This window comes from Natator depressus, chromosome 25 (assembly GCF_965152275.1).
Source record: "Natator depressus isolate rNatDep1 chromosome 25, rNatDep2.hap1, whole genome shotgun sequence".
Classification (NCBI taxonomy): domain Eukaryota; kingdom Metazoa; phylum Chordata; order Testudines; family Cheloniidae; genus Natator; species Natator depressus.
This window is the reverse complement of record NC_134258.1, coordinates 12,310,332-12,330,888: the sequence shown is the minus strand read 5'-3', so window position 1 is coordinate 12,330,888 and position 20,557 is coordinate 12,310,332. Positions and strand designations below refer to the sequence as shown.

Here is a 20,557-nt window from a genome sequence, read left to right as displayed (position 1 = left end):
AATCTATGGATCAGCGGGGTTATGTAGGAAGGGGCACTGCTTTCTCAAAGGGACTTAGGGGAAGCAGGGAGGGGAGAGGGAAACGTTGCCGTCAGTGCTGGGAGCAAATTAAAACCCAAGTACGGAGTCAGCGATGTGAGAGGAAGAAGGTACTAGGCAAAGATTTGGGGCCAGATCCTCAGCTGGTGTAAACGGACGTAAGTCAGTGGAGCGATGCTGATGTCAACCGGCGGAATTTTTAGCTTTGGGAACCCAGGAGGGTGAACTTCACCTGTGCACGGCCTAGTTTAGTGGCTTGCGTGAGCCATGGAAGGGCTCTGCCCAAGAGTGAGTTCAACCCAGATGCCCTCCGAAGGCCCTAGGCTCCCTCTGCATCCCCTGCCCACTTAATTCCCCTTTGCGCCATGGGGAGGTGGTAACCAGCCAGAGCTTCTTCTAAATTCTAGCCCCACCCCAGACTGGTTACATTCCTGACATTAACCCCCCCCCCCAGCCTTTCTGCTCAACTTCCAGATGCCCCTTTCCCAAACTAGATTTTTGATCCTGCTCTCAGTGACCTCAGTGGCAACCCCCCTTCCCCCCGCATTCTCCCACTGTCTTCACTGGGCCCAGTAACCCTTCTGCAGGCGTTGCTCCTTGCTTTTCCAAGGACGTCAATTGCAGGGTCAATTACATTTGGCTGGCTTATGTGTATACCTGCCCATCCCTCCCACAAGAAAACCAACCCTCCCCCCGCCCAAAGAAACAACCCACATATCTATGAAAACAGTACAGTCGTCCCAAAAGGTTCTGACAACGAAGCCAGATCAGCGCTCCTCCATAAAGCCTTTGATGGCCTGTTTCCATCTTGGCCCCCTGCCTCCAAAACATAAGCCTGAAAGGAGCATTAAGGTATTGGCACCGCTCTGTCCAGGTGGCCCTGAGTCCAGCGGTACAAGCAATGGCAAACAGCTGGGCTAGTTTGGGAAAGACTCCAATGCAGTGTAAGCACTGCCGTTCTCGGCCTACATCCGGCACGTCCCAGAGTCCGGGCACCTTGTTTGTTTGCCAGCCACCAGCTCCCCTGCTTGCAGGCAGGGACTGAATCTGTCTGAGCATCACGGAAAACCTGGGAAGGAAAGCCCAAGCTAGCCCCTGATCCTGCATTCCTTGACGGCTTGGAAGGGAACGTTGCTCATGGAGATTTCTGAACCACGGATGGGGGAGGGGGTCTCGTTTTGTGGCTAAGTCTCAAGAAGTGCGAGAAAAGCACTAAAAAAAAATAAAAAATAAAATAAGGATTCTAATATTTGGTCTAGAAATTTCAAAAGCAAAGTCCTACAAGGAGGGTCAAAGTGAGCTGAGCGCCAGCACCATGAAAAGTGGGCCATCCCGGAAGCAGGAAAGCAGCGCCGATCCCCCCACTGCTCTTTTCCACTGGTATTTTGTCATTCCCCGCCCCCACCCCCAAACCAGAGTGCTGGGATGCAGGGCAAGGGTGTTATTTTGTACATTGGTAGAAATTTTGCAGCCTTCTTCCAAGTGAATCCACGCCAGGAACAAAAATTCTCCGAGCTGGGAATAAGGCCGGGATAGGAAAAAAAATCCTTCTTCGTGTCCCTGCCCAACCCACCTCCCAGCTCAGGAGTCGCAGTTCAAAGGTTATTGTGAAAAAGAGAAAACTTTTTAAAAACAAAGCAAAAGGCTGGCTCGAGAGAGTTCATTCTCCCCGGAGGCAGAGAGAACGCATCTCTTCTCCTGCGTGTGTCCGTCTCTCTCCTCCTTTCCCTGCCAAACCACTCCCCTCTTCCTTTGTTTTCTCCTCTCGGGGCTAGGAGGTGAGAATAGTCCAAAACACCGGTACCACGAGGATGAGGTGCGGGACCCTGAGGCTGCAGCAGGAGTTATTGCTGGTGAAAATAGGCTCCGGAGATTCGTACAGGGAGTCATCTGTGAAGAGGGAGGAAAAGAGACATGTCAGACCACAAAATGCCCACCTGGAAAGCTGTAGGGCCTGATCCTGCAATGTGTTGAGCATGGTCAACAGGGGGTGCTTGGCACCTCAAAGAATTGTTTAGTTCTCTCCCAGGATCAGGCCCACCGGGGGTCTGAGCTGTGCTCCTCTTGCATTGGATCGTATCCGTGGTGCCTGCAGAGACCTGATCCAACTGCAAGGTTGTCAACCCCCTGGGTTCTGAAATGAGGAGTCAGCCCCCACCTCCCAACAAATCTTGCGATTGGCTTAGAAATCATGAAATTTTGAAGTAACAACTATTAGGTTCTTTCTTCTCTCTCTGTGTGTGTGTGTGTGTGTGTGTGTGTGACACATTTAAAGCTTTTTTCCATAGGCAGCAACGTAAGAACCGTACTTTAATAGGGTGTTTAAATGAGTTGAGAGCCTTGCCTAATCATATGATTCCAGGAACTGGGGTTTTAAAGAAACCCACCAAATATTAGAAGAGTGGCGATAAACGCAACACTGAGATTGCAGAATTGGTGTCTGAGATTGTAAAGCTCTTTGGAGCTGGGACTATGAGCATTTCTAGCTGCCCTGGGAGGAGCCTAGTACATACTTATGGATGTTGTGAAAGAATAAATCATCCTAATAGGAACTGCGAGACAGGAAGAGATCCAAGAGCCAACTAGCCCGGTATGTTGTCTCCCACAGTGGCCAATACCAGACAATAAGAGGAAGATGTAGGAACCCAGACATTGGTTAATGATGTGGGATAATCTGCTCCCTACATCAGGTGACTGGCTTAAGCCCTGAAGGCTGATGGTCCCTTCAGAAATTTTTGGCGTCATTAATCAATTTGCATAATCAAAGACATGCTCTTCATCTAGGAAGGTCAGTAGCTAGCTGTGTGCATAACACACTGTAGTTTCTAATCCTTTCTTCTTGGGCACATCAAAAGAAAACTTCTTCCCAACTGATTTTGTTGTCTTCAAGAGATCCAGACACATGGCGTTCCAGATCATATCCACACCGGGAAACTAAACTCACTTTAAAAGAGGAGAGAAAATACGGCTGCTGCATTTTAGAGCTGCTCACACCTTGATCCCTTCCCCTCCCCCCGCATTTAATTTCAATGGAGCTTCCCTCCTTCACCTGCCACTTTCTCCTGGCTTCCTTTGGTCAGTTATTATTATTCTTTGTTTCATTTGATTTATTATATCCATAGAAATACCAACAAAGGGAACAGGAACATACAACCAGCATGCGGAAAGTGATTAGGCTGTAGAGCAAGAATACAGTCAACCTCAAGCATTCAAAAATAAAGAGCTAGGCCTTCAGAAGTCATGAGACTGGCTTAACGCTCTTAAGATTTAAAAAAGAAGAACGCACGCTAGGCTCTTTTTTTATTTGGCCTCTTGTGCTGGAAACTTCACAGGTCCCGTCTTCTAATTTTCTTCTGCCACCACGGGGGCTGGAATTCTAGCTTCGGGTCTTTTTGTTTGTTTTTAAATGAAAGCCAACATCCTCATATAATCATATGACACCTGGAGTAATTTACCACACTAGCAACTTACCAAACAGGAATTAATTCAGGGAAGTCCCCTGGCCCGTGCTAGACACAGGAGGCCAGATTTTATTATCACAATGATCCCTTCTGGCCTAGGAATCTCTGAATCAGAAAAACCTCAGACATTGTGAGCCTCGTGGTAAAATCGTGAGAACTGGCAGTGCTGGATCAAAGGAATGGAAAAGCAATTCCATAGTAAGAGCCTGGCACCAGCAATGAGACCCAAGAGGGGAAACAATGGGCCCAGATCCGACATCCTCGCTCACTGATTTCAGCCAGGAAAGATCTGTTGAGCTTGAGTAAAGGTGGCAAAATCTGGCCCACAGAAACAGAAAATCAAGGGGGTTGCAAACGTGTACCTGGCAAGTGCTAGCCCAGAAAATAGCTATGGCTCTGCTCTTGGGGACGCTTAAGCAGGTGAGTAACTTTTCTCCCGCGAGCAGTTCCCTTTAATTGAGACACGGGTAAAAATGGCGTGAGGCACTGGAGCCTTGCCAGAGGAATGGGAGACAGCGTCTAGTAGAGACAGGCTCTGCCTAGCCCTTGGGCACCGTCACTGAATGATAACGGTTCCTTCCGCACCTTAGTCCCCGTGTTGGTAGTCAACCTCGCTGCTTAATTCCCCATGCAACCAGGTTGTGCAAATCCTCTGAGGTGAGGCCTGATCCAAAGCCCACAGAAGACCATGGGCATAAGAGCGGCCAGGCTGGGTCAGACCAAGGGTCCATCTAGCCCAGGATCCTGTCTTCTGACAGTAGCTGGTACCAGGTGCTTCAGGGGGAATGAACAGAACAGGGCAATTATCGAGTGATCCATCCCCTGTTGTCCAGTCCCAGCTTCTGGCAGTCAGAGGTTTAGGGACACCCAAAGCATGCGGTTGCATCCCTGCCCATCGTGGCCAATAGCCATTGATGGACCTGTCCTCCATGAATGTATCTAGTTCTTTTTTGAACCCTGTTATACCTTTGGCTTCATGACATCCCCTGGCAATGAGTTCCACAAGGTGACTGTGTTGTGTGAAATACTTCTTTTGTTTGTTCAACCTGCTGCCTATTAATTTCACTGGGTGAGCCCTGGTTCTTGTGTTACGTGAAGGAATAAACAACAACACTTCCTTCTTCACTTCCTCCACACCAGGCATGATTTTACAGACCTCCATCACGTCCCCCCTCAGTCGTCTCTGTTCCAAGCTGAAAAGTCCCAGTCTTTTCAATCTCTCCTCGAAAGGGCTTTGAATCGGGCTCTCGGTGCAGCGTGAAGACAGGTGCTAGCGAAGCAGAGATCCGGTCCTACTCTTGTGCAGTCCCGGCAGCAATGCTGGCGTGTGTAGGAACCCCCAGTTCCAAGACAAACACAGGCCCTTGCAAAGGGAGTTCTGTGCACATTGGCCAGACGGGAGAGCTAAGCTAAACCACAGCGAGGAACTGCAGCTGCTGAGTTTGGAGGCTGATTGGAGCCAGCAGCTACAGGACAGCGAAAGAGGGGCACTCAGCAAGGCCTGGAGGGAATGATGCGAAATGAAAATACCAGCTGGGCAGGTATGAAAGCTCAGCCCTGGGTGGGCTCTGTCGCTGCCTTTATGGGCTGATGTTCTCAAGGTGCGCGGTGCAGGATGTTTTTGTTCTGCTTCATTAAAACCAGGCTGACAGACTTATGGGAATATCTGCCTGCCTGCACAGTGAGCCTTGCGGAATGAAGTCCCCGACAGCCCCACAGAGTTCAACGCCAAAGATGTTGTTCAAAAGCTAGCTGGGACCCAGAGGTGTCCAACTGGGTCTTGGGTGCTGGACTGTCAGTCTGGTGATCTGAGGACTTGAGAAAAAGCCACAAACCGGACAGCCGTCAACCTCTCAAAACGTATGGGGTAACTGCTCAAGACACGAGGTGATTGTCCCGTATTGGTGAAGCCGCAGCTGCAGTCCTGTGTTCAGCTCTCGGTGCCGCACTTTTGGAAAGATGTGAGTAAACTGGAGAGAGTTCAGAGGAGAGCAACAGAAATGATCAGAGGTTTAGAAAACCTGAGCTGTGAGGAAAGGTTGAAAGAATTGGGCAGGTTTAGTCTGGAGAAGAGAAGGCTGAGGGGGGACCTGGTAACAGTCTTCAACTATGTAATAGGCTGTTATAAAGAGGAGGATCTGTTGTTCTCCATGTCCATTGAAGTTAGGATAAGAAGGAATCAGCTTAATGTGCAACAAGGGAGATTTACATCGGATATTAGGAAATACTTTCCGACTGTAAGGAAAGTGAAGCACCGGAACAGGTTACCTAAGGAGGTTACGGAATCCCTGTCCTTGGAGGATTTAAGACCAGATTAGACAGACCCTTGTCAGGGCTGGTCTAGGGTTATTTAATCCTGCCTCTCGGTTGGACTAGATGACCTCCTGAGGCCCCTCCCAGCCCTACATCTCTATGATTTCCATTATCTCTCTTCCTACGTCTGTCTGTATTTCACACGCAGTACGATGCATCCCTGGCCATGTGTCTGTCTGTATTTCACACGCAGTACGATGCATCTGTCTTTCCCACATGTTTTATTGTAATATAAACAGCTGGAATAACAGGTAATCGGGAGGCAAATTCTTTGAATCCCGGGGCATGCTCTTATCTGCTCTTGTTCCCAGCCTCCGTGCAGTGTGGGAGAGGGTGCCGGGAACTCCCCGCACTGACCCTGGGGGTAGGGGTAGGGTTATTGCTCTGTAAATGGGATTAGAAGGCATTTCATCCCAATTCTCTCCTAAGCCTCTCCCTGACAGCAGGGTATGCCAACTATGCGGGTGGTATTGTGCAGGATGGATTAGATCCGACTGCTGTTGCCAACTTGTAAGAAGCCTGGGAGACTGACGCCCTGTAATTCTGGCCAGAGCTGGAGTTGGACCAACGTTTGGGAGGTCAAAGGGCAATTGCTTAATAACACTCCAATAATCCAGCATCCAAAACCCTAATCAGGCAGCAAAGCAAAGTGCATTAAAGGGAATAAGTTAAATTATGACTAAAGCTGTTAACATGTTCCCTGGGCTCCACTCTCTTATGTTTATTACTGGATTAAGGATCTCACAGACCTGAAGCCAGGAAAAGCAGAGCTTTCCCCAGCCGTTGGTGCAATTTTCTCTTGCTCCTGGCTGTCTTATTTCCTTCCCCCTCTTGTGTCCCTTCTTCTCCTCTGCTCTTCTTCCTTTGCTGCTGCTCTTTTGCAGGGTTTTACACACTTGTGCCATTATTGTTTGGGTTACAGCAGAGCCTCGAGGTTCCACGCAAGAGCAGGGCCCCCACGTGCTCGATGCTGCACAGACACCTAGTTACAGGTTCTTCCTCCATGAGTCTGCAGTCTAAGTAACTCAAGTCGGCATGCAGCGGGGTGCTGTCCTGCGAGCACTGAGTACTCCCCTTGCCCTGCGAACTCCCACTTAGTGGGGAGCCTTCAGCCAGGTGAAGTTTTGGGCTGCCCAGCACGTGGCCTGCTGAGCCCCCATAACGCCACCTGAAATCAACGGGAGGGGGAACGTTCAGGAGCTCAGCACCGCTTCAAAAATCAGGCCTGCTCCCTGTCTCAAGTCGGACTCCCAGAGAACAGAAGCATTCAAAGACTTCGTGGCTGCTTCTGAACATACAGGGGCTCAGAATCCACCTGCTGGGATCAGGACCCCGTGGCACAAGCTGGCAGTTCAGATCCTCATTTGATCTCGCTTAACAATAACTAAAGGGTTGACTTCGGGCCTGATCCAAAGCCCACTGAAGTCAATGGGAGTCTCCGACTAAGTACCGGTCCAACGCCTAGCACGGTGCGGTCCCCGATCTCAGCTGGGGCTCCCTGGTGGTAGCATAAGAAAATACTAACAATATCGATCGAGATTTTTTTCATTCTACAAAGGTCAACCAAAAACGAGAATGTGTTTTTAGGTGGCTTCACTATTTTGGGTTTTATTTTAAAGCCGCTCGAAAGACAAAGAGAAACGATGTCCTTTTCACCAGGGCAGCCGGTCCCTCACTTCCCCAGCGAGAGCTGCTGCCATGCACTAATTACATGTTAACAGGAGAAGAAAATTATTAATTTGTTTTTTGAAACGCCTGAGTTATTCGATTCTGAAAAGTCACCACTGTGCCGAGATTATTGTTTTTTCCCCCTCATTTGGAACTCAGCGGCAAACGTCCATCTTGCAGGTTATGTGCCTGGCATGAATCGAGGTACCACGCAGCCTCCTGCAGGCTTTGGCGGGGCTGGTGTGCTGGGAATTCAGGTGCCATTCAGCTGGTAGAGGAGCTCCTGCGGGAGCGTTCTTCCTACACAAAAATCCTGGCAAAAGGGTGACATCAGTGCGCCTTCAAAGCTGTGACAATAACCAGGGTTTTAACCTACTGCATCCGAGTGACCCGTGGGCACAAAGTCGATATACGGGGATGGCTTTATTCTCGCCAGCACCTTCAAATGTTTTTAAGGCTGCCCTGAGGACCTGTGGGGATTTTTTTACATTGCAAATGAAACCAGGAAGAGCAAACGAATGCGGAGCAAAGCACCCATCGCACCTACACAGTGCCAAGCTCCAGTCTCTAAGGTGCCACAAGTACTCCTTTTCTTTTTACCACTGAAATCAGCACTGATTTACATCAGAGGAGGATCTGGCCCAGGAAGGCAGGATCAGGAGCTTTCCCCACGCATCAGAATGGCGGGGAGGTTTATCAGACCCTTCTCAGGATCCTCTGAAGTATTTTCTGAGTGTGTTTCTGTGCTGGTACAAGGGGCCAGATCAATATCTCCACACTGCAGGGAAGAGACAGGGCTCCGGTGCAATGAACATGACAGGGATTCTTTTCTCGAGGGTGCTGGACACAGACCCACCATGCGGTCCCCTCTACCTCTCTAGCTCCCACCTGGGCTGCCCAATGTTACCACACAGGGGGTCGCCCAAGTCCTGGCGTGGATCATGTACCCCGCAAAGGGACAGCCCCCTACAGTATTCAAAGAGCATGGGCAGAACAAAAGAGTTTACAAAGCAGGGACTGGAGGAGCCAACGATGAATTGGGGTGAAGTGGGGCAGAGCCAGAACGTTTGGGGCTGGGTCAGAACTTGCGCAAAGTTTAGGGCTGTTTAGATCTGAGCGCTTGGCTCAGTTCCGTCTCTAGCATGGGGTTTTGCCAAATCTCTTTTTCCCTTCGTTTAAGCCATTGTACTTGAAGGGAAATTTAATTAGTAAAATCTCCACCCCCCCAGCGCTCCACGCTGGGCAAACTCAAAAGATCACTGACTGGCAGATTCCCACCCTGCTCCTAGCCTGGTCGGGGAAATACCATGAATAAACTCACAGCTGCTCAGAGCTTGCATTTCGCCCTAGCCACATGGAACGGGAAGCTTGGCAGACTCCGTGCCCGGTTCTATGTCGAGAACCCATGGGTTCTAAGCTCTGTATGACGAGTTCTCCCCTCCTGCATACACAGCTTCCCAGCTCCCATTGCCCACATGGGAGCAGGCAACACACTTGAGCTACTTACTCGTTGGTCGAACATAAACCTTCAGCTTTAAGCAGGGCCTGTCCACCATGTTAAGGGGAGGAGCAGCTGGAAGAAACACAAAGGAGAGAGAGAGAAAACACAGTGGTGTTAGAAGAGGAGCGTGATATCCCGTCCTGTTTGCCTTAACAAAGACCAGCACAGTGCTACCTATTAAATCAGCAGCATCTCTCACTGCAGCTCCCCCGGCTTGCGGCGGACGGAACATAACCCAGTTTATTGACGACAATATAGGCCAGAAGGGCACCTAACTCCCTTAGGCACTTTTGCAACTCCCATCATTCCCAGAGGCACAACTCAGGGTCAGGGCCATGTTGAACTGGGTGTGTGACTAACACATATAAAGACAGAGCCTCTGCTCCAAAGATCTTTACATCCTAAGCAGACGAGCGACAAATGAGGGGTGTGGGTGGAGGAGGGAGATGGTCAGGCAGGTGCGATTTTTATAGACATACGTGTCATTGCAATTTTTAAACGACTGAGGGCTAGTGCCCCCCACCTGCCCCTCAAGCCAGTGTTGATCGGCGGATTTCTTAGAGGCTTCGCACCAGAGCTGGGCGTGGGAGAGGTATCTGCAGAGGGCAGTAGCCTGAAGGATCATTGATCTATTTCTAACCCCTCCTGAATTGGCCTATAATTAGCAGTTCCAGCTAAGCACACAGATTTTCCCTCTGTGGCACCTGCTGAGCTGTTGCTATTGCTTTGTACCACAGCTGGGAGGTGGGGAATCCATACTCTCCTGGGGCCTCTCAGCGGACCCTTTTCTGTTCAGTCTTTGGCAATCAGGTCGCTACGCCCGTATCCAAGCAGGACAGCAATGTTCTCCCTGTCTCCAGTGCTGCTGGAGTCCCCAGGACAGAGCTTCCGTGCCAGCCGCGGGGGGGGGGGGGGGGGGCGTGCAAGGCTCTGGCGAGCAGCTCAGGCCAGCCCCACACACGGGGGGCTTGGGGGGGACAGACCTCAGGCTAGCTCCACATGGTGTCCCATTTTCCCTTTTGGGAAATACGGTCACCCAAGCATGGCTTAGAGCACGGCCCACTTCCCTCACCCAGCCCCATTAACACGGCTCAGCCCAGACCTCAAAAAGACTGGCGCTGAGGTCTCTGAATGCCAGCGATCCACCCTTTTCCAGCCCTGGCCTCTCTGCTGCGGGGGCCCTGTGCTCCTTTGTGTGCCGGTTTTTGCGAGGTGGACAGCTGGGAAATGGGCTGAGGCACCCATCAGACATGGGGTCTTGGCAACTGGGATTCAGGAGGCCTGAACCTGCCACCAATTCCCCTGTGTGATTTTGGGCAAATCACTCAATCTCCCTAAATTCCTCATTTGTCAAGTGGGAGTAAGCATCTTTCCTTTCCCCAACCCCTTGTTGGTTTGGACTGCAAGCTCTCCTGGGCAGGCGCTGTCTCTCATTGCGTGTCTCTGCAGCACCTAGCACGACAAGGCCATGATCAGAGCTGGGATCTCTAGGGCCAGGATGTTTTTCAAATATCCGGCAGTTTACAGACTATCCAGGGACGTTGCTCATGATCTGAGGTTCTCGGCACTATACAAAACAGGGTGCAACTTTCCTTTAAAACTGCCACTTGCAAAGCGACTGCAAAGGGCGTGTGTGTAAGAAATGCCTTTTCTGTGGCTTTTTACTGAGTGGAGGAAGACATCTGGGTTCTCCTATTTCCGTTCTCCCAGCAAAGGAACTTGCCCTCAAAAGGCAACGAATTAAAAACTGATGAAGTCAAATACTTTATTTGTTCTACCCAATGCCTAATCAGCCAGTGGAACTCATTGCCACATGATATTATGGAGGCTTAAAGGGATTCCAAGGGGGATTTGACATTTATACGGATCATAAAAACATCCACAATTATATTGCATAGCCTGAACATGTAAAATGGGACACAAACCCTCATGCTCAGAGGATGGATCAACAACTGACTCACTGGGGCAGCTTGTCCCATTATGGGATTTCTTGCACCTTGCTCTGGTACTACTGGAGACAGGTCAGAGGGCTCAGACAGACTGACCGCTGGTGTGCTCTGGTAGGTTAGTCCCTGTGTCCCTGACATGCCTTTTGTGCATGCAGCAGTGAAATCTTTCAGTGAGTTTAATTTTTGACTTGATCTTTTTTAGGCTTAGTGTCATCACAGCAGCTGTCGCGTCTGCAGCTCCAGAGAGGTTCCAGGCAGTAGAAAGTAACACTTCACAGAAGCGCGGTCCGGTCTCCCTTGTGCTTTCCTGGCTCTAACCTATTTGGCTCTCAAGTCGTTGAGATAATGGGGCTTCCTACCGAGCTTCCATATGGGTTGGAATCCAGGGCTATAAAAGGGGAGACAAGCTAGTCTGGGAGAGAGAATGCACACCCAGCCATCTCTGCTTGACCTCCAGCTGTTCCCAGCTCCCTTTAAGGAGCTTAAAAGTTTGAAGGCATCAATTGCATTATTGAAGTGATCCCAGCCACTTAAACCGCCTCTTTGATCAACACTTAACTGGTGTCAAAAGTTGCCCGACCCCGGGCTGTGCCTTTCTGCCGCACTGTCCCTGGATACATGTTCTAACTGCAAAAAAATGTCTGCCAAGCCAGATTTCATGCTTGTTACAGACTCCTTCAATCCGAAAGAAGGGAAGGGAAGGGGGGTTGGGGGGGGTTGTGTGTGAAACCCCTGCTGCAGGAGAACTACAGGCGCAGTGGATACAGGGGGCACCTCAAGGCCTCGTTGAAGTTGGTCTGAGTGGCTATTGAAGGGGAACAGTTTGCAATTAAAAGGGTGCCATGTGAAAAGCATGGGGGTGGGGGGAGAAGAGATTAGGTTGGGGAGGGGGCTAAGCCAGAGTGACCGGTAGAGGGAGTGTGTTGGGGGGAGGGGCAGAATCGAACACGGTAAGGGGGTTTTTTAGCTCGCTCTGAAACTGATCCTCTCTGACAGCCCCGACCCCAAGCTGTGCTGATGAGAAAAGCCTGCTGTCCCCCCCCCCCTCGGGGTCATCTCAAATAAATGTTAAAGCAGCTTGAGCCATTGATTGTGAGCATGTTCACCAGGGGGCAGGGCCCTTGAGTGTGGACATTCCTCCCACCAGCACCAGGGCTGTCCTCTCTGCACCTGCCCCACACCCTACATACTATGCCAGCAAAACCAAGCAGTGTTTTTTCCATGGGAGAGGGAGACTCCCCCAGGAAAGGTATTGTGCTCCATTAGGAATTGAACCCCTCTGTTTCCCAGGTCCAGCCACAAGCAGGAAGGGAACTGTTTGCATAACACACAGTCAGAGACACGAGCCTTGTAATCCACTCCTCCGATCATTTTCACTGCTCTTCTCTGAGCACTTTGTCAATAACTTTCTGGAGCCCAGAAACATAAGAGTGGCCACAGTGGGTCAGACCAAAGGTCCATCGAGCCCAGTGTCCTGTCTTTCAACAGTGGCCAATGCCAGGTGCCCCAGAGGGAATGAACAGAACAGGGAATCATCAAGTGATCCATCCCCTGTCGCCCATTCCCAGGTTCTGGCAAACAGAGGCTAGAGACACCATCCCTGTCCATCCTGGCTAATAGCCATTGATGGACCTATCCACCATGAATTTAACTAGTTCTTTTTTGAAACTGTTAGTATCTTGGCCTTCACAACATCCTCTGGCAAGGAGTTCTACGGGTTGACTGTGCATTGTGTGAAGAAAACAAACACTATCCCAAGCGGGATCGCATTAATACCATGGGACTAACTGAAGATGATGTTTTTATGTATGTCTCTATCTACATTCACCACAGCATCTAAACTCTTCTTAAACATTGATCAGTTCATCCCTGAGAGGGAGAGAAGTGCTATTATCCCCATTTGACAGCTGGGGAACAGAGACACAAGTGACTTGCCCAAGGTCATGCTGGGAGTCTGTGGCCCAGCTAGGATGCGGTCTTGCATCCCAGTCCAGTGTCTTAACCACAAAACCAGCCTTGGATTCTTTTGCAGCCATATCCCACTGCGACCGCCTGACTAACCTGCTCTCAGTTCTCCTCTTCACTGCTTCCCCAGTTCCGCTCTGCCTTCAGCTCCATGTGTCAGGAATTCATTTTTCTCTGATGCATTTTCCCAAGCTACATCTCATTTGGTCATTGCCTGGCCATATTCCTAATCTCTCAGTGTCCCTTTGCACTTCATTGTTTCTCTGTCCTCATCAGCATTTCATGGATTCAGAGATTCCAAAGCCAGAAGGGACAACTGTGATCATGTAGTCTGACCTCCTGTATAACACAGGCCATGGGACTTCCCTGAATTAATTCCTCTGAACTAGAGCAGAGCTTTTTTTTTTTTTGGGGGGGGGGGGGGGGAGAGAGCTAATCTTGATTTTAAAATGGCCAGTGATGGAGAATCCACCCCAGCGCTTGGTACTTTGTTCCAATGGTTAATTACTCCCACTGTTAGAGATTTGCAACGTATTTCCAGTCTGATCCGTTCAACTTCCGGCCAGTGGATCTTAGATCTTTGTCTGCTAGACTGACGAGCCCCCTCTGTTATCACATAGGTACCTACATGGGGGGAAACTATCAACTGTGATCAAGTCACCCCTTAACCTTCTCTCTGTTAAGCTTTCAGAGTAACAGCCATGTTAGTCTGTATTCGCAAAAATAAAAGGAGGACTTGTGGCACCTTAGAGACTAACCAATTTATTTGAGCTGTAGCTCACGAAAGCTTATGCTCAAATAAATTGGTTAGTCTCTAAGGTGCCACAAGAAATAGATTGAGACAAGGCAGGTTTTCTAACCCACTAATCTTTCTCCTGGCTCTTCTCTGAGCCCTCTCCAATGTACCACCCCCCTTCTGGAAGTGTGGGACCAGAACTGGATACAGAAGTTGCTTCAGGATCAAACTCCTCCCAATTTACTGCCACCCCCGGGTTTCACGGCAGCATAGTCACGCCCTCTCTTTGAGATCAGGAATGAAGAGGCACGAAAGAATCAGCCCTAAAGGGGCAGGTGGATTTTTTGGGAAGGGCACCTGTGTTAGGGAATGAGATCCATGCAACTGACTTCACACAGGGCATTGAATGGCCCCATCCAATGGGAACAACCTGCGGTTACTGCCAACTTGGGCAGGATGTAAACAAGTGGCCTCCAGCGGAACGGTCTCTCCACGCCTTCCCCCCCTCTCCCCAAACTCCCCGGAGCAGGCAGCCCTCCCTTCCCCTTTAGAAACTGGCTCCCATCCAGCTAACCCTGGATTCCTTTTCTCTGGACCTTGGGAAAAGGAAGCAGAGAAACTCTAGGATCTGAATGAATGGCCAGAGCACAGAATGACATGCCACACAGGCCTGAAAGCAGCAGCATCTTAAACACAGACCTGGGATCCAGGAACCCCTGGATTCTAACCCTACCTCTGTCACCGGCTTCCAATCTGCAGCCGAGTCACTCCCCAAGCTTCCCCCTACTGTGCGGGCTCCTTGGCTAGCCCTGTACACATGAGGAGCGATATTACATCAGCACCACCCCCAGGTCTATGATCCCAACCTGGAGAGGGCAGGAGGCAGCTGACTCTGTGATGCATTTTCAGCCCCTAACAAATGCCATTTCTCCCTCTCCACGTTATACCCACAAGCTCCCCCCACAAGCCACGCTGCCAAGCCACCGCGGCCTCCCCAAGAGCTCAGCTAACGACGTGCGTGTGTGCTTTCAGTGCCCCGTGGGGACGCAGCGACGCCTTGAGCCCTTCCCCGGTCGCCTCCTCCGTGCCAGGGGAGGGAGCTGGCATCGAGACAGGCAGGAAATGACCAATGTTTCTCCATTGTGTGGGCTCGACAAAGCCGGGAGCCAGCGCTGCGCGTTTCATGCCGAGGGGAGAGGAACAAGCGGCTGACAGGAACAAAATAATCAGAGCCCACAGAAAAAGGTGAGAGGTCTGTGTGGGTGCTTGGCCCTGCTGAGTCGCTGATGCACAGTCACCTGGGCCTGGGGGAGGGGATGAAACACGCAGACCCCGGGTAGAGCCAAGCAGCCCAGTTCACAGGGGCAGGAGCTCCCCTCCATCTTCCCCACTTCCTCCCAACCCAGAGACTGGGAACTCCACGGAGGTGCCCGAAAGGGGGCTCCCCTTAAGGGCCTGAGGAGTCAAATATTTTGAAGGCTTTAGCTCTGCCTACAGCCCATCCAGCTGCCCCAAGGTGCAGCCTGGGATATGCTTGTCCCACTTCCTCCTGGCACATTGGGATGGAAGCCACCCCCCACCCCAGTCCCTCAGAATTACCGCCTCCCCCACACCCCAGAGAAGTCTGTGCAGGATGTTGTTACTCAGGGTATAGGAGTGGATCAAAGAACCAAGGCAGCAACAATTGAAACAGAGTTGAGTGAGGACCGGACAGCCCCCCTGCCCTCCCCAATCCCAGACAGGAGCATTTCAGGGGAGGGCAGCCCCCAAAACACAGGTTAGTCAAATGCCCCCCAGAGATCTTGGGGCAGGGTGGGAATGAAAGGCCCCTCTGCTAACAAGGGATTAAGAGAACATCAGAAGATAGGTGTGTTTGGGGCATGGTTTGCTCATCACTCCCTGAACCGGGGCTCAAGGGGCAGAGCTGAGACCCTGAAAATGCAGCTACCAGAGCGGCTCTGCAATGCCAGAAAGAGAGGCACTTGAGTGTCAAGCTCTTCTTTGTTTGCTCTAGGAAAGGAAGGAGCCACGCTGGCTCCCATACAGCCTGGAGGACAGCTCAGCCTAAGGTTGTAATGCGATCTAATACCTAGGAAACAGCAGCCAGCTCCTTAGAGCCAGGAACCCTGAGGAAACTCCATTTGCTTGAGGAAAAGCAGGAGTAGATTCATAGGCCCCAAAAACCTACCCAATTTCCAGAGAGAAGGCAGGACTGTTCATAGGAGACCATCTACCTACAAATTCTAAATAGCCACCCCTATAAAGTTAGAGGCCCTGTGCAAAGGCTATTATATAGGGAGGAAGCAGGGGGTGGAGTCATGCCTCAGACCACACCCACTCCCAGGGAAGATATAAAAAGCTGGCTCTAGGTACAACCAGGCTTCTGCTGCTGGGTGGGGCTGTGGGCTGTAGTATTAGGCAGGTATTAAGGGCTGTAGAGGAAGAGACATGAAACACTTCTCTGCTGGGGCCCTAAGGAAGTCTAGATGAATGTGGTTTGCTGGTTAAAGCTTTATTTCCAGGCTGAATTTGGTTAGCTTCAACTTCCAGCCACTGGATCTTCACCCTGTAGCTGCTAGGTTGAAGAATCCTGCACTATCAAATATTTGTTCCCCAGGTTTGTACTAACAGACTGTGATCAAGTCACCCCTTAACCTTCTCTTTATTAAGCTAAATAGACTGAGCTCCTGGAGTCTCTTGCTATAAGACAGGTTTTCTAATCCTTTACTCATTCTCATGGCTCTTCTCTGAATCTCCTCTGATTTATGAACAGCCTCCTGGAATTGTGAACACTGGAATGGGCTATGGTATTCTGGCAGCAGTTGTCCTAGTGCCAAATACAGAAGTAAAATAACCTCTCTCCGCCTCCTCCAGATTTCTGTTTGTATGTCCAAGGATCACATCAGCCCTTTTGGCCAGCACTGCGCTGGCAATTTATGTTCAGCTGATTATCCACCACAATACTGAAATCTTTTTGAGTCACTGCCTCCCAGGATAGAGTTCCCCATTCTCTAAGTATGGCCTATGTTTTTTTGTTCCTAGAGGTGTACATTTACACGTACTAAAACACACCCTGTTTGCTTGAGCCCAGCTTACCAAGCCATGCACATCACTCTGCAGCAGTGACCTGTCCTCCTCCTCATTTATCACCCCCCAATTTTTGTGTCCCCTGCAGTGGAAGGGAGGCTGGTGATGTGTGAATGTTGTGGTGATGGAAAAACTTAATCAGTCTGCATTTTTGCAAAGTATCCCGCTTAGAGCAGAGAGTGTGGGTCTGGCTGGGCCAACATGAATCCCTTTGCCCCCTTGTGTGACATGACCAAAGCCAGCTGTTGCCAGTACTTTTCAATATTGTTCAGTGGCCTGTGCGGTGACACTGATAATTTACAATGACACTTATTAACAATAGGAGAGTTCTCGTCATTCCCTCCCAGCCTTTCCGGCGCCTCTAGCAGGGAGGGGCTTCCCTTTAGGAAGTGAGAGAACTCGACCCCTGCAATGACTCCTTGGGGGCTTCATGCTGTTGTCTGTTACGAGTAGCGGTCTGTGCGCCCTTCCCCCTTAACAGAGAAAACGAAGATAAAAGCACCTAATAAAAATAATACTCATTGGGAGAGATAAAATGTGTAATTGCAATAATTATCTTGGCAAAACTCCCCTCTCCAAATGGAAAATGGAAATTTTTTATGTGCATTTTAAAAAGAACTTATTTATTTTTTAATTAAAAAGGGAAGGGGAAAATTATTCTCAATAAAGTTTAATTTAAAAGTTAAAGCAGATGGACCTAGGAGGTGTGATTCTCCCAACTGCTAATGTTAATGGGCCTCTCATGTCCCACCCCCTGCATACACACAATCCTCTCCTCTCCAAATGGGGGCGGGGGAGACATACACACCCCTCTCCAGATGGATCCCCCCATGTCCTTCTAGGTGGAGACACGCACAGCCCTCTCCAGGGCACACAACCACACCCCTCTCCTCTCCAAAGAGATTCCCCTGCCCCAACTTTGATGAGGAAAATACCTCCAAGTGCCCCTCCCTGTTTGCAAGGGTGAACTAACATGGGCTTGGCAGCTACCCTGCAGATGCCAGCTGTTAGGGAGGGGACCTGACAACCCTGGCTGAACATCCCAAGCGTTGCACTCTTCGGGATGTGCCACTGGCCGCAGCTGCCCCTCCACATCTCGCTCACGCTGCAGTAGCCCATCTCTGGCAGGGGCAATCCCCAGTGTTCCTGCCCTCTGAGCTCTTTGCTGGCTGCCCACAAAGTGCTGGGTTGATTTTCATTTCTCCCCAGTGGCTCTGAAAGCTCTTAATAGCACAGGCCCCACTCCAGCTCTCCTCCTCCTGCTCCATGTACTCAAGGCAATCCACACGCACGTACACCCTGACCCCGACTGCCAGGGCGTTTCGCCAGGGACGGGGCCTTGGCTGCGAAGGGCTGAGGTTCTGGATCCGCCCCCCGCCATCCTGTCTCTGGGCCTGGGGCTGATCTCGATCAGCCCAGTATAATTCAGAAGCGACTCGACTGACTGATCTAAACTTGCGGTCGGTGAGCTCAGAACTGGGCCCTCTGCCCACCTCCCTCACTTTAGAGGAACTGCTCAAAATCATTACTACCCCTTAGTGGTTTCCATTGTTCAGCACCAGACACGCAGCCCCATCTTAATTCCCTTCCCTTGTTATGTCTTGCCAGGCACGCTCTCCATTTGAGCCACAATATAATTTTATAAGCAGTATCTTATTGCAGACATGACCATGCTCCCAGCCTGTTGTAGGGCTGGCTAGCGGGGGTGGGAAGCTCTGTGGCACAAGGACTGATTTACCGGTTGTGTCTTGTGTGCACTGGGCATGCTTGCTGGGGCCTTGATAACTATGAATTAATAAATAGTGTGTTCATGAGTAATCTGATGGGGAGAGGGAGCATTGTTTATAAGTGTATAATGGTTATCATTTAACATCTGTTACAATACTGCCTAGAAGTCAGCTCGGTTGGGCCCCATTACGCGAGGCGCTGTAGATACTTATAGTCAATGGCTGTCCCACTATCTTTCACTCAACTGTTCAACAATCCTGAGTCGGGCTCTTCAAAATCACAAGACTGGTTTAAAAATCATAAGTTTTTTTTTTAAAGGTTGGGTTCCTTTCTATTTGTCCTCTGGATTTTATTGCCTTCAAGGCATCACGTTTTCAAGTGTTCATCTGGAGTCATGACAGCTAGACACATACTTCTGTTGTAAAGGGGAAGCTGAGATTCTCACATGACTCCAGGAGCTGGAGCTTTAAGAAAACCCCCAAATTATTGCAAGACTTGGTGACCCGATGACTCTGTCCCAAAGAGTTTATAGTCTGAAAGACAAGACATGCCAGGTGGAGGAGACAAATGAACGGTAATGAGTGTGCAGATCCACCACTCTGTCCACACAACCTGGGGATCTGCCCACTCAGACACACCCATGAACATACTCAGAATATACACAGTGCCACTGAGGGCACGTCTACACTGCAATCAGAGGTGACTGCTGCACACGTAGGTAAAGCCAAGCTAGTTTTGATCTAGCTAGCTTCCTAAAAGCAATGGCCAAGCTGTGGCCACACAGGCGACAATATGAGCTAGCCACCTGAGTATAAGCCCAGCCCACAATGCTGGGTACGTACTCAAGCTGCAGGCTAACTAGATCAAAGCCAACTCGGGTGTGTCTACACATGCCACAATCACACCTCCCTACTGCAGTGCAGACGTACCCTGACAGTCCTGTCCAGACATCTTCTCTGCCCCCTGGTTCTGTTCTTCCCTCTGGATCTCCTCTCATGCTAGTCCAGGTTCTGGTGCTCTCTTGTCTGATTCTCATCACTCACTTCACATCCATTATTACTGTAGTACAGGAGGACCTACAGGCCCCAGGTGCAATCAGGACAGAAGGGAAATGGAGGTACCAAGAGGCCAAGTGATGTGCCCAAGTCACCCAGCAGGTCAGTGGCAGAGCTGGGAATAGATCCAAATAGTTCATTCCTCCGCTGCTGCCCCCTGTCAGGGGGTGTCAGCTAAGAGGCATCACAAGATGCTGTGGAGCCTCAAAAACCAGAGAAGGAAGGTCCAGGCGGGAGCCACATGCTGGTAGGTGGCAGGATGCATGGAGGGGGGCAGGGTCCCAGATAGAGTGTCCATAGCCTGCCCCAGCTGCATGGATAATCTCTGTTTGCTTAGAGTCCCACCATTGAATTCTGGGACTCGTGACCGTCTCTTTGATATGCACCCTGAACTCCAACCCTGCATCCAAACTGAAATCGCGGACCGAGGGAAGGAGTAAAAGACCCTGCAGACTGAACTTAGCCCTTATTTACACTGGGAATTTGCCCTTGTCACAACCATCGGTAGCCAGCCTCTGGCATAGCAGCATCAGTGCAAACCTCAAGTGCAGACAGGCTGGGGACAGACAGCACCAAGGCGAAATGTGGCTTGTAGCAACTTTGTCTAGCCACACTAGGGATTTGCAATGATGCAGCTACGCTGACAACTGGCCGCCGATGGCTGAAATCCCCAGCGCAGACAAAGCCTCCGAGTCACTGGCTATTTCTTAACTCCACAGTCTAAAGGGACGCAGCCTAGCTTCGTAAGACACCAAGCGGCATCCTACTTGCCGTTCCTGTAATTGTGTGTGTGTGTGTGTGAGTGCGTGTGCATGTTCCAGTCCACCCCCTGCTGGGCCTGTCTGCTCCACAGGCTTGTTTGCGGGCGGGAGAGTGAAATGTTACCAAGAGCTCCAGCTCTTAGTGCTCATCTGTAACGTACCTGCCAGGCCCCCTGCTTGTTGCTTTCTTGTTACGGGGTCCAGCACATTTCATGTTGTTTATCTGTTTTCAGCAAATAAATTGTCTTTGCAGCTTCCAGCGGATTTGATCTAGTGGATAAGGGCTGGGACTCA

The 20,557-nt window shown here is 50.4% G+C and overlaps 1 protein-coding gene across 2 annotated transcripts in view; it reads right to left on the bottom strand.

The window, feature by feature from the left end:
• Nucleotides 1–727: 727 nt before the first annotated feature.
• EFNA2 (ephrin A2) overlaps nucleotides 728–20,557 on the bottom strand; it is a 138,757-nt gene continuing 118,927 nt past the window's right edge. For both annotated transcript variants that reach the window (XM_074939529.1, XM_074939531.1), the window contains 2 exons: nucleotides 8,989–9,054; nucleotides 728–1,929 (listed from right to left, as the gene is read on the bottom strand). In XM_074939529.1, coding sequence (XP_074795630.1) covers nucleotides 1,811–1,929; nucleotides 8,989–9,054 — 185 coding nt within the window. In that variant the 3' untranslated portion in view covers nucleotides 728–1,810. The remainder of the gene's footprint in view (nucleotides 1,930–8,988; nucleotides 9,055–20,557) is intronic.